Raw genomic sequence first — 13,734 nt, 5'->3', positions numbered from 1 at the left:
TCTGGGAATCCTTTTTTTTAACAGACCTGACAAACTGAGATGCAAAACAAACAAAGGGAAAAAAAACTAATTTGCATTCAGCGCAGGTTTTGGAAAATGGAGCGTGGTGAGGGTAAAAGCAGTACTGGGAATCAAGTGAAGTAATAAAAATTAGCAATCCGAGCTGCTTGCTGCCTCGCTGCGTGAATTCTCTCCCTTAAGAAATAACACAAATAAACAGTGAATGCAGTGAAGCATGTAACCCCCGAAGAGCCTCCTGAGCTCCAGATATCCAATAACAAGTCTTCACCATAAACCACACCCTTATTACTACACATCAAAGTAAGCTATACAAACAACACCCCAAACACCAATACAGTGTATGCTTACACTGGCAACCTGACATGTTTGACAGTGGTTAAATTATCAGGACAGGCTGTACTTTGCCAGGCGGGAAAATGAGACCCTCAGATGTACTTATTTCTGAGGGAACATGAGGAGTTATATGTCTGACTTGGCTTCACTTGTGGTGTTGACTGGTGCTGCAATACAACACAGGATTTGAAAAAGAAGCAGTCCGTTCAACTTACCATCCAAGTGGCCGCCACATGTCTCCTGGATGCATGTTTTTGTGGTTTGTTTTCGCTCCTCATAAAGTTCTGAACTGAAACTGTGCCACCTGACAGCTGTAAGCAAGCAGTTTCTGAAAGCTGAGGTCAGGACCCCGTGTCGGCTCGCTTGGTATGCAGACAGAGGTTTTCATCGATTTGTCAGACTGAGCTGGTGTTGAGACCAGAAAAGGCACTTCTTTAAAAAACACAGGCAAGGGTCGCTAACAGGTAGGTAAAATATAATGCAAGAAGTTCAGTTTGAGTAATACAACCATGAGTTTTCATCTGATACCAAATCACTGCACAGTGTTTTAACACACTTCTGTATGAGACAACTATGCAAAGTTATAGAGCTACATTTATTCTATCCGACAATCACAAGATAAACATGCCATTCATGTTGCAAAGTATGTAGGCTCAGTGATTATTCCTGAGTTTTCTTCCCCATAGCTTTCTGTATCTGCACCTCAGAAATGCCAATAAAGTGTTCTCACTGACATAAATGAGGAGATTGTGTTTTTTGAAGCTGTGCTGTATTATACTGCTGTCCAGTAAGAATGCATTTGAAACACTCACCAGTGTACCGTGAGTTTGATAAAAGAAAAACATTAACAACTGAAATACATCACCAACCGCATTTGATAAACATTACACGCTTTCAATTTACAGTGCAGGACAACCGGACAGCCGGGATTATGAAATGTCTGGGAACTAAAAACTATGATCCTCTGGAAGATAACAAACAACAAAAACACAACAGCCACAAGCCATCACTGACAGCATGTCTGGACCAGCATAAACTTTGCCTTCCCTGAATAAAAGAAACTGTGATGAAACTTGGCTTCAACTCAGCGATACCGGCCTGCTCCCACAGTTTGTTCCAGCCTTCCCTTATTTTACCTTACAGTGACTCGAAGACACCTTTAGTCAAGAGGTTGTTAAATCTGGGTTAATGATCTGGAGAGCTGACAGTGAGTCCCAGTCGTTCAGGGCGTCAGACAGTCTGCCGTTAAGGCCACTGTTATGAACCTGCATGTCGAGGTGAAATGAATCTATTGTTGGAAACTCGTGTTATGACACCAGTTAACCCAAACACAGACTGTCCTCAAAGTGGAGGCAATGAAGGAGATGGAGAGATTTCTCGAGTTTCATGAAAGTGGAAGACTAATGTATGGAAATTAAAGCAATTTAGAGTGAAAACTGAGTCAACATGCTATTACTAAGAGGCATATGATACACCTTAAATTACTCTCTGTACATATTTGCATTTTTCTTATTCTAACAGATAATTGGCCAAACTCATAGAAATATGCTTATTCAGTTTCTTGCCAAGAGTTGGATGAGAAGATTGACACTACTCACACGTTTGTACGGTACATATGAGGCTGGAGGCAGCAGCCAGTTAGCCTAGCTTAGCATAAAGACTGGAAACATGGAGAGACAGCTAGCCTGACACGTACCAGCACGCCTCATGCTCACTAATTAACACGTCAGATTTCATTTGTGCAAAAACAAAATGTTGTGGTTTTACAGTGAGTTAAAAGCTGAACTATTTCGCTCCAGTTCCTTGGGGTTTTTGTGGAGATGTCGAGACTCCACTTTCCAGTCTTTATGCTAAGCTAAGCTAACTGGCTACAGGCCATAGCTTTATGCTAAACTGACAGAGGTGACAGTGATATCAGTCTTCTCAAATGTCACATAATTCCTTTAAAACAGTACATTTTTGGTGTAGCTGTAATTAAACAAAATGGTCTATCTCTAAGCTCCTCTTCACTGAAAACTGTGTTTTTCTTCTTGTTCCTGCAGATGAATGTTTGAGCTTCACTGTGCAGAATGATGTATGTGCAGAATTTGACACTAGAAAGCTGTTTTCACATTCATCTGCTGAAAGTGGAAAGTTTCTCTATTCTCCTTTCTCTATTTTGAAGATGTGCGAGCATGATTTGTGACATCACAGTTAGACTGGAAGCCAATCCTGGTCCAATATTCACCTTCTATAAGCGCGATGTGGAAACATGAATCCTCTGATGCGCAAACACTGAGAAATCTCCTGTGAAGCAGTTAAACTTTTGAAATGCCACATAATTTGCAAAATCATAGACTGGGGATCTTTTAATGAGGAGGAGTAGATGTAATTTTAAGGATTTTAACAAGATAACAGAACTTTTTTGTGGAAGAACCATATCAGAAATGCATGTCTGGAGGGGATCTAAATATCAATAATTAACATCATTTTTTGTTGCCGGCCTCTCCAAAATGAAAGAATTCTGAACTTTTTCAGCAAAAGCCATGAATCATTTAAAAAGAAATCAATGGTGAGAGAGTCAGAGAAACCTGTTTCCACACGGGACATATCTCCAACAGACTATTTAAGAGAAGACAGGAAATATAGTTCCAAATCACTGAGCGAAGGATTGAAGGGGGTGATGGACAGTAGGCGTGCCAAAAAACATAAATTATGACACAAAATAACTCTGGGAATGTGTTCAACATCACAGATATACAATGATATACAGCTATGTGTGTGTCTAAGGGTAGATTTTTCCTCGAGGTGGGCAGACAGTCCCTCCTCTGTCTGTCTTTCGTCAGTTAAGCTCATTCAGAGCAGCGGAGACAAGTCTTTAGATCCATGCAGCTCACTGCTGGGTGGAAGATTTCAGCTCGACTGTTTCTGCCCTCTGAATACAGTATGAAGGCTTTCACATGTCAACAAAGTGTTAGAGGCAGGTGAGTGCGTGTGTGCATGTGTGTGTTGAATAATCACAGGAGGAATGACAGGGTGTTTGTGCCGTGGACTGCTTCTCCATCCTGCGACAACAAATGAGCCTCAGAGAGCGACAACAATGAGGGCGGACATGTTTGTGTGATGGCATGTGTGCGAGAGTGTGTGTGCGTGTGGATGTGACATCTGCAGTGCGCGTGTGTATGCATTAGTGTGTCTCCAGTTGTGTCCATACATGAGGGTCTGTGTGAAGTTTGAAGTGTTGCGTATGCGTGTGTGCGTGAGTGTTTACAGCTGACGATCAAAGCCCTCCCCCCTCCTCAGTGAGAGACGCGGGGCTGTGAACCTGAGATGATTAGAAGCCACAGGAAAACTTAACGAGCTGTCTAAGCCCGGGCGGCCGCCATCATTATGACAGAACGCCTCGACGCTGTGCACCGGCCAAGACGCCATAACAAGAGGACACGGGCGATGCCTTTAATTTACGTAGACACAAGCGCGGGCCGGACGCAGCTATCAATCTCCAGCAGCTCCACCAACCCCCTGGAACTGTGGGAGGCCAGGTTAATTTCCTGTTCTGGTCTCTATGAGGTCAAGTTTAAGAGGATCCAGTCCCACACAGAAGGTAGATGAACACCTGAGGGCTGAGCTTAATTTGATATAAAATATTAATCCTCAAAGGCCACTCCTAGTCTTCTTTTTCATTACGAAACATCCACTCTTCTGAAGAGATTTATAATTGCTCAAGGGAAGCAAGCAAAGAGTATTTTTAGGTTCAGCTCAACAGACGGCTTTATCGATTCATTCTCTTTATATTAGTTGGCTTCTTTAGGAGACAGGAATGTTTTACTGCGTGAGCCGTTGTGTTCTGTTGGAGGCGCACTGATCTGAACTGAGCCACAATGAAGCTGGTTCATATTAACCCAGCAGGAAGATGGCGATGGCAAACACTGAATGCTGTTAACTAATGGGATTATGATTATTCAACACAATCATTTGCTGAAGTTCCAGGACATCATTTCTCATTCCATGAAATAACAATATACTATTGACAAATCATATAAAATTCAACTCTTTCAAGTCCACTTTCTATTCATGTACCATTAATGCTATAATTCATTTTGCATGACTAAAGAATCAGTCATGAGGAAAGAGATGATTATCCACTAAAACACTTAACATGAAAACATCGTCAAGTGAACTCTGAAAGTCCACTTTTAAGCTAACATGGACGAGAGGCTCAAAAACAAATGGAAATTCGAGCATCTACATTTTAATGACAGCTGGGCAAATATCGAAAGCTCCAGAACCGCAGATAAATTGACTCTGAGGCAAGAATGTTTGTCAAGAGAAAAAATGTCTTGTTGTAGCTGTAGTTCTGTAACTTTGTGCATTGTATCTTAAAACTTTTGACTGGTTGTGAGTCATGGATGCACTTGATCTATCACACCAGCACTTTCAGTAGAACATAAAACACAGCAAACGCTTTAAAAGCCCTGCACACTCATCCTGCACTCACTGATTTCACATATTATTGAATCATTAGAGCTCTTTGCAGGAGCTTGTTTAGGCTGTTTGATTGACATCTACCTCACTTTGTTGCACCTGCAAGGGCAGGACAAATTACACCTTTAAGGAGTCCAGAAACCTCACGTAATTCCCAGCAGCACACCTCTGCCCATCTGGACGGACGGTAGCAATGGGAAAGATTTGACTTGCCAGTGATTATATCATCAGACTACTCAAGGCAGTCGTGTGATTGCTGTGATTACTGTGCATTGACAATAAAACACTGTATCCACTGCATTTGGGTTTAATTACATTGAACGATGGACTTTCACTGATGTGAGTCGTCCATGTTTGCTCGACTTTGAGGCACTTCTGTATTATGAAGCGCCAAGTTAGGTGTTTTAGAGCTCCCCAGTCATAATTATGACTATTTAAGCTTCTGAAACTCATAATTAGAATAACTTTGACACAAACAAGGCATAAAAAAGAAGGAATAGAAGGATCAGAAAGACGTCAATCAAGCACACTCACACAGCCCTCAGAAGAGCCAAAGTAAGTCAAGATGTATTGCTTAACTACATAATTAAAAATAGCTCAAGAGATTTACTGTTGCATCACATTTCCATAAATTTGGGGGTAGTTAAATAAAAGAAACTGCCAAAATCAATGTGGCCAAAGCTGAGAAATCCTGACTTTGTATGGGTCAATCTCCAAAAGCCCTGGATTCTCCACCTCCCATAATGCAACTGGATGGTCTTCCACTAAACACTAAAGAAAAACCCTCATGACACTGTTAAGGTTACTTTCCCAGAAAGCTCCCTTAGAGTCACAGAAGACATTCTACAACATGATGAGTAAACAGAAATGGTCCTCATGCACAACTCAGTGGAGCACCAGTTTAATATTTATGCGAATCATCACCTACCTCTATCTGGGAGCTGTTGTCTGTGTCCTCTGCAGACAGCAGGCCTGGAAAGCCCTCAGGCTCCTCCTGCACAGGATCCTGGTCCTGTTCCTGACTGGCCCTGTTACTGTCCATGTTACGAGGTTTCGGGGGAAGCCATCTCCTCCACCGGTGACTGTACAGCTTCACGTCCACTGCTGTGTCCTCATCTCCTGCCTGCTCCTGCACATATGAGTAAGAGACCCCTGAGGAGACAGAAAAAAAACATGTCAGCAACAAAAGAAAACCAAATCACCCTAAAGTGGTAATTTCATGGTGTTAAATGTGCAGTAGGTCACCACATATGTACTTCCACTGTATGCAGTATTTTGCAGATTGGTGGGTTGTGCAAGAAAAATAACTACACAGGAGAATAATATTTTTACTTTCACTATAGGCAATAGTCAAATCACAGAGGCGGAGACTATTCAGTCTACTGTGTTTCTGCTGCTCCCTCATAACTCATGGTCTCTGCAGACTTTTCTCATTTCCCTAGGGAGAAATATCACTGCTTGAAACAGATGCACATTAGGAATGACTCAGCGGCCATCACACAGATCAGTGGGCCACAGTCATACAAAATCATACCTATCCCAGAGTGTGAAATGAGATGCTGGCGACAGGCGAGAAATGGTACTGTGTTACTGTAAACACTGACGGAAGTGATTAACCGAGCCTGAGACAGACTGCTGGATCCGAGGTGCAATGTGCTGCATCACTGTGAGGATTGAAATGAGGATGGAATATGCAAGAAAATTACATAACCATTGTAACAGATACACACATGAGCGATTGAGTGAGTGAATTTTCCCTGAATAGGAGTTAAAGCAGAGGTGTTGTCATTCTGTCCTAGTCTGTGTTTATTAGCAGCGAAATGTAGAAAGTACACAGTAGCCAGTCCTTTCATGGTGTTACAGTACAGGCTACACATTTCATTTGAGTCCTGCTTCTACGTGTCTGACAATTGATAAACACACCTCTTAGTTCATTTGTAACAAGCCAGTTTGAACATAACACAGACCAAACCTGAAACAACAGGTTTATAACCAGCTCTCTGCAACAGATTTATCACATCACGTTTATTTATGTGGGTTTGCATTTATTTCCTGCTCCCTTGCTTTCCCTACCGATGCAAAAGTTAAGCTTTAAACCTGAAAAGGATGCATGTTCTCCATTTGCTTACATGGGCACGGGTTTCCCCAAATCGCATGGATTAGAGATGTTAAATCATCAGTAGGTATGAGTGAGAGCAGGCACGTCTGTTTATCTGTTAGTCCTGTGATGGGCTGCAGACTTGTTTCCCTGCCTGCAGGCTAACGCTCAGCATGCTTGGATAAGCTCCTGCTCCCCATGACCCTAATAGGATTAAACGGTTAAATACAATTAGTAATAAACTTTATTTTCATAGCACTCATCCAAACACAAAGTTTACAAAGTGCTTGCATGCTGCTGCAGCTACAAATAGTTTTGGTTTTAGGCTAGAAAATACTGCTGATTCCTCTACTATTATTCTGTTGCTTGTTTTTTACAAGACAGAGGTCACTGGGTTTAACTAGCAGAGCGCGTTTTCCGCTCCTTTCCTCTCTGCCTTTTTTCTCTCACGCTCACATTTTTTTCTCCTTGTCGTCCTCCTCTCTCCTCTCTCCGGGCCCCCGACCAGCGGCTCTCAGGAGACGAGGAGAGAGGTGGTGAAAGCAAGCGGAGGCGCTTCAGATGCTAATTCACCCAAAGTGGAAGCTGACAGATTCACTTTATAATGAGCATCGGCAAAGCAAGAGGCAAAGAGACCAATCTGCTCTTTGAGGTGGATGTTGATGCACAGTTTAATTGAGCAGAAGGCACAGCAAAGAGTAAAGTAAGAAAGAGGGCCGAGCTCAATTTGCGGCTAGTTTTTTCAGAGCCAAAGCAGAACAATTAAAAGTTAATGCTCACGTTCAATCAGTTATGATAACAAAAATCAAAAAATCTCAGTGGAATTATGGACCCGCTTTACAAAACTAAGAGAGGCAGCATTCATCTTTCAAGCACCACATATTAGAAATTTCCAAATCAGGCCTAAAACTTGTATGTGTATTTTAGACTGTCCCTGAAACTCTGTGTCCTTAACATGTTATTTTACAGCTTTTACCGCTTTCTATGAACATAAACACATCTTATATTATTTGCCAAAGTTACATGAGAGATTTCTGTATTAATGGTTTGTGTGCGTTCGTCTCACTGGTTTTGAAGTGAGTGAGGTTTTTTAATTTGCTTAAATGCTCTGTTTTGCACCATAATTTGACAAATATAACAGAAGTTATCTATATAATAATCAAAATCAGAACCTAATTTGAGGTTGTTTGCTTTTGTTGCTACAAGATGTCACTGACATTACATTTGATGATTTGACTGACTTGAAACCAAATAGTTAAATAAGGTATTATAGGTACCTTTTTCTAAACAAACAGAACATTCAATGTCTCCTGTCGCACTTTCTGCAACGAGTTGTCTTAAACAGTTAGCTTAGCTTGCTAGCTAGCTAAGTCACAGGGGTGACTGGCTAGTTTATCTAGCTAACTAGCTAGCTAAAATTTTGAAGACCAGAAGTTAACACAAGGTGGAACTTTTCTTGGTTATCTTGAAGCTTCACAAATAAGCACAAATGACAAACAGATGAAAATACAGACGTTAAAAAACTAAAACAAATTCACGAAAGCCCTAACCGCTTTCTGCTAAACAACTCCTAACAGACAGAACATGTTGAGTCATGGCTCACAATGCTAATCACCAGTTTTCATTTATGCTAGCTCACAGTTAGCTGAATTTGAGACCCGACCTTCAGCAAAACAAAAATACAGCAACAATATTTTGCTTACAACATCTTATGTTTGATACTCACAGACAAAAAAGGTGATAAATTGCAGCAGGAGAAGCAGTCACCCTCTTACACAACAGCACTGTCACAGAATTTCCAGAAAGGGCAGTATAGCACACAGAACAGTTAGCAGTTAGCCGTTGTCAGAATATGTTTTCAGCTTGTGGTGTTGTTAGCCTGCTAGCCATGCTAGCTCTCACAGAGTTGCAACCCTGCTCACGCATAATTGTCCTATTTTTTGCCAGGCGAAATTGGTGTTTTGTTCATTCGTAGTGCTTCCTCTTACAGAATTACCAGTGTTTTGCTTGTGTTATAGCCTTTGTGCGTAAATACAACTTTAAGGCCACTAGTTGTAAGTCCTGGAAGCTCTCCTGGTCTCATTCTCACCATACCACTAATACTTCATGACACTCACTCTATGCCTCATGGTCATTAGTCACACCCATGCAGACAAAGTAGCCCAGGAAAACTTCCTGTCAACAGCAGTTATATCCTATACTTTAATCCAAGAGGCACCTAAACATCTATTTTCATCCTTCAAAGGATCTTTGTCAGTTCCTCAATATACGATGGAAAGCTGGCAAACAGCGGATGCTTTAAAACACACCATGACCACAACATAGGGGCCTTGAATAAATGGCTGCTCTTTTCCCACCATGTCCCCCTGTGAACAGTCATGATGAGTCACCCTTTACAGGGGCACATGCACCTGCATTTCTCTTGTGAGCACCACCTCTGTGACTCAGGGGCAGCAGATTCTTATTATCCAGGGGAAACTCAGAGTCTTTTGTCAAGCATATGGGAGGACACAGAGGGCAGACCCCTGAGGGACACTTAAAATAACCCCCCAGCAGGACAAGGCTTCTCCTCAGTGTGAGACTGTTCCTCACCTTTTGTGTGTAAGGAAATCTTTCCCCTTCTACTTTTCTTTCAGTGCATCTGAAAGCCCCTGCATACCTTCACCCTGACTCTGTCGAGCAGCCTTGTTGGCTGGACTCACGCCTGTCAACACCTCTGATTCACAAACACCGGAGGGACTGTAATTCGGTTCCACCTAAAACGTTTCAAGGACGTTTAGGAGGTCATAAAACCGCAGAATAAAGGTGCTGTCTGCACCCCTTCTTTCATTCAGTTCCTGCTTGTTTTCCCTTCTTTTCTCTCAGTTCCCACCTGACGCAGTGTTGCTGACAGGAGACTGCCACACATGACTGGCAAGTAGAGGAGGTGGGATGCTTCGTTGCATTTGTGCATGCTAGTGTGTGACTGTGTTTTCAGCAGAAAAAGGATAAGAAAGTCACATCCCTCTGCGGTTTCTTAGCCTTTCTATCGCTGGGTGTCAGAGTGCTTAATTTAGTGCCCACTGAAAGCTGTTTTATCAGTGTACCAGCACACCCTGCCAGGCACTCTGGAGGACCCTTACAGTGTGGAGTCTGTGCAGATCAACTCAACAGGGTCAACACAGATATAAGTTGGCATAACTATTGCCGAGGCCCATCATTTTACTGGAATTGTGCCAATTGTAGCTTCAAAATAACACAGAAATGTAGATAATGTGTGATGAAAGGCCCTCTTGTGAGAACAGAGCTCAAACATTCTTACATGAAATGCTGGCAGTGTGATTAACAGCATCGTTCAAGATCATATGGGAGAACATTGCAATTTTTCCTCCATTCAACATGTCTTGGTCTCTTCATTAGCAGTGATTCATTGGGAGCATTTGTCAGGAGAAGCACTCCATCTCTCACACACACTTTCAAAGAACTAGCAAACAATAATGCACTCAGCAAAACCTGAGCATTACAGAAATCTTTAAGCTGTGTGATAATGTTTTATTAAGTCAATTCACCCAAACTAGGGAAAAAAAGCGTATTTTCTCACTTGCATGGTTCAGTAGCTAGTCACAGTTTTACATGTCTTTGTTTTGAGATATCCATCTGTAATTTTTCTGTCTCCACCCAAAAACAACAGCAACTGACCCCTCAGATATTTCAATTTAAAGATTATTATTTAGTCTCTAACATGTCAGAACATTGTGAAAACAGACCAATGTGACGTAGTCGAACTGCTTTTTTTTGTCTGATCCCACAATATTACATTCAAATAGATATAAAATAGTGCAAATGAGCTAATCCTCATTTTTGAGAAGCTGACAATAGAGAATGTCTGGCATTTTTGCCTCATTATATTCAATGTTTATTTGTATAGGGACAAACCAACCAATGCCACACACCACAATAATTCAAATCACTTTGCAATGCAATCAAGTCATTGTTTCATCAGTGTTTGACACTGACCCACCGATGAGGAGCATGGTTTCATTTTACAAGCCAAGCTACATTCAGGATCATCTCAGAGCAAGAGCAATGACAACAGACCGAGACTCAAAAATGTGGAAAGCCCTGACAGAGCGTCATCAGCCTTGGCTGAGGCAGAAACAGAAAAGATGAGACACTCAATATGACTGATTAGTTCATAAACTGGGTCTAATAGGAGATGGCTGCTGCTTTGATCTTGACTAGATGTGAGTTCTTGAAGGAGCTTCTCTATTTCTTATTGTGTGTTCATAGATTATAGATTACATACAGAAAACTGCAACACCACATGCTCCATTGTCATATTGAAATGCGCAGCATGTGTGATGCTCAGTAATCCTATAGCAGACCGTTTAAATCTTTATGGCCTGGGGTTGAGAGACACATTAACCATTACTGCTGCCTCCACATAAAGCAGAATCCACAGAAATCACAGACAGGAGACTGTCTGAAATGATCATGCAGAGCAGAGTGTGCTTTTCTAACCTGCCATAGCTTGCTTTTTACACATCCTCTCTTAAAAATCGCAGCCTGTCATTAAGCAAACACATAAAGTCGAAAAGCTGACGGCAGGAGAAAGTTAAACACCGGCAGACAGAGAGGCAGCACCTGCAAAAGAGATCCAGTTTCAAACAGCGCTCATAAAGTGATGAAGGGCGTGATAAAACTGAAAATTTATATAGATTAAATGTGAGATATGTCTAAACCTCAGATAATCGGTGCGTGAGAGAAGCTAAGACAGGAAAATTAAACAGTGCAGGAGAGGGCTGAGAGAACAAAACATTCTTCTTTCAGAAAACTCAATGACACGCCAGGTTTCTCCGCTAAATATATGATGACTTTGACTTCAGACAGAGGCATCAAGCGTCCTGCCTGTCATGAACGCTTGATTATACGAGAGATTTTGTTTTGCCGACAATTATTCACACCTTTCCAAGTCAAAGCACTGCAACACAAACGTCCCCTGAGGTCTAGATTAGGACTGCAGATAGAGACGTGTGTGTCTCTCTCTGAATCACATTCACTTGCTTGTTGAGGACATTACATCTAAAATCTTCAATGATGATTTATAACTTCAGTAGCCCACAGGTGGATCTGGGCAAAGCATGAAGAAACATTTGAATGTGATGTGACTTCATATTGAATTTTGGCCCTTCTATAGATATATCAGAAAAGTAGGAGCTACACCAGAGGCACTTAACAAACAAGGGACAAAATAATCTCAAGTTCAACTCTCTGTGGTGAGCAGGCATTTCTTGCATGTCGCCCAAATGAGAAAAGAGGCAGGTGTGAAAGGGGGGCTATAAATAAAAGCCCATTTTTGAACTCTCAAGGTGTTAATTACAATCTGCAGAGCATGGAAGGTGGAGGGAATTCATCAGACGGAGACTAATGTTGCGTTTGCTGTGCCTGGGGTGACATAGCGCCTATGAAGAGGGCAGGTGTCACGACTGCATGTTGGAGAGGAAAGAGGGGGACAGGGAAGGAGGTGGCAAGTGTCTGGCTTCAGGTCCAGGTATGTTCAATCAAGGCTTTAACCTTGAAGAACATAATGGTATAAAGTGAAAATGTTCCAATTTGCCTCACGAGCGTCTTCTCAAAACAACCAAATGCACTGGACACAAAATCCAAGCAGGCTAGGCCACAAAGCACCCAGTAACATACCCGAGCACACAGTATCAAACCCCAAAACACAGGGTTTAAAGTGCTGGAGTAAACCATCATGGAGTCTGCTGTCACCGCCGCGGCTTTCTTAATGTAATTGGTGGTTGTCTTGGCTCCGGCGTTGGTCAGTGCAGGAAGTGTATACAAAAATGCTTTGGCAAAGAGACAAACGGCCAGGCACTGAGGGCTGCAGGCAGTCAGGAGACAGCGGGATTACAAAGAGAAGTGTGCTTCCTGAGTGACACAGGCGTTCAGGAATTCAGGATTCCAGTCAGGCACAGTGTCTGTCTCATATTTCAGGAGATTGAGTGATATACTGTACGACTATGAAGCACTGCTGTTGGCTCTCATTCCACTTTTGAACTTTGCGAATGAGCAGCATGGGCCAGGAGCCCTCGAGGCCTTGAATCGCTCTATCATGAGAGTGCCGGAGCCTGGCAGGCAATGTATCACTGGACACTGGACCTCCCGTAACTGATTATTTCTCCTCCCTCCAGTGCAGACCATTACCTGTGGTAATATTGCTGTATTCTTGCAGGTCACCGGCTAGCCGTGGCCAAAATCGTCATCTGCACAGAAGAAAACTCGCCGTTTCTCACTCTGCCTAAATCTCTCCATGAAAACACAAAATCTGCGCTTTCACTGTTCCCACAGTCCTTAGTGCCTGCTTAACAGACCTTAAAATTGAAAATGGTCACATCTCTAGCGGTGAATAGAGAGGGATAAGCAGGACAAAAGCCTGCACTTTTATTCTGATACGCCACATCACAAACAATAGCCTCGCTTTTATCCTCCGGGCTCACACACTCTTCAGCTGAGCTTTTGTGAGTAGAAACACACCTACACACCGGACATCTGAGACATGCTTGACACAATGATGGCTCTTTTCGTCCAGTGTGCCTTTCCAGGAGTTGATCTCTCCATCACTTGAGGTCACAACCTCATGGACTCGCTAATGTCGTGCATGTAAAGTATATTTTATGCCTACTACACATTACCATGAATAATATTTGTAGGTAAGATAAATCAAAAATTCACACTCACTTGCCAAGTTTTCATCATATCATGTGCTTTGATTCAAACACTGTTACGAGAACAACTTCCAGAACTAAATTACAGTAATTTTAAACATATTGATT

At 42.2% G+C, this 13,734-nt stretch overlaps 1 protein-coding gene across 1 annotated transcript in view; it reads right to left on the bottom strand.

Moving 5' to 3' along the window:
• The window catches only part of plxdc2b (plexin domain containing 2b), an 81,948-nt gene that overhangs the window by 42,190 nt on the left and 26,024 nt on the right, over positions 1-13,734 (bottom strand). The window contains exon 2 of the mRNA XM_070986413.1: positions 5,747-5,970. Within this exon, the coding sequence (XP_070842514.1) occupies positions 5,747-5,970 (224 nt within the window). The remainder of the gene's footprint in view (positions 1-5,746; positions 5,971-13,734) is intronic.

This window comes from Chaetodon trifascialis, chromosome 18, assembly GCF_039877785.1.
Source record: "Chaetodon trifascialis isolate fChaTrf1 chromosome 18, fChaTrf1.hap1, whole genome shotgun sequence".
Taxonomy (NCBI): Eukaryota; Metazoa; Chordata; class Actinopteri; order Chaetodontiformes; family Chaetodontidae; genus Chaetodon; species Chaetodon trifascialis.
Note: the sequence above shows the minus strand (reverse complement) of the source record. Positions and strands in the feature narration are given on the sequence as shown.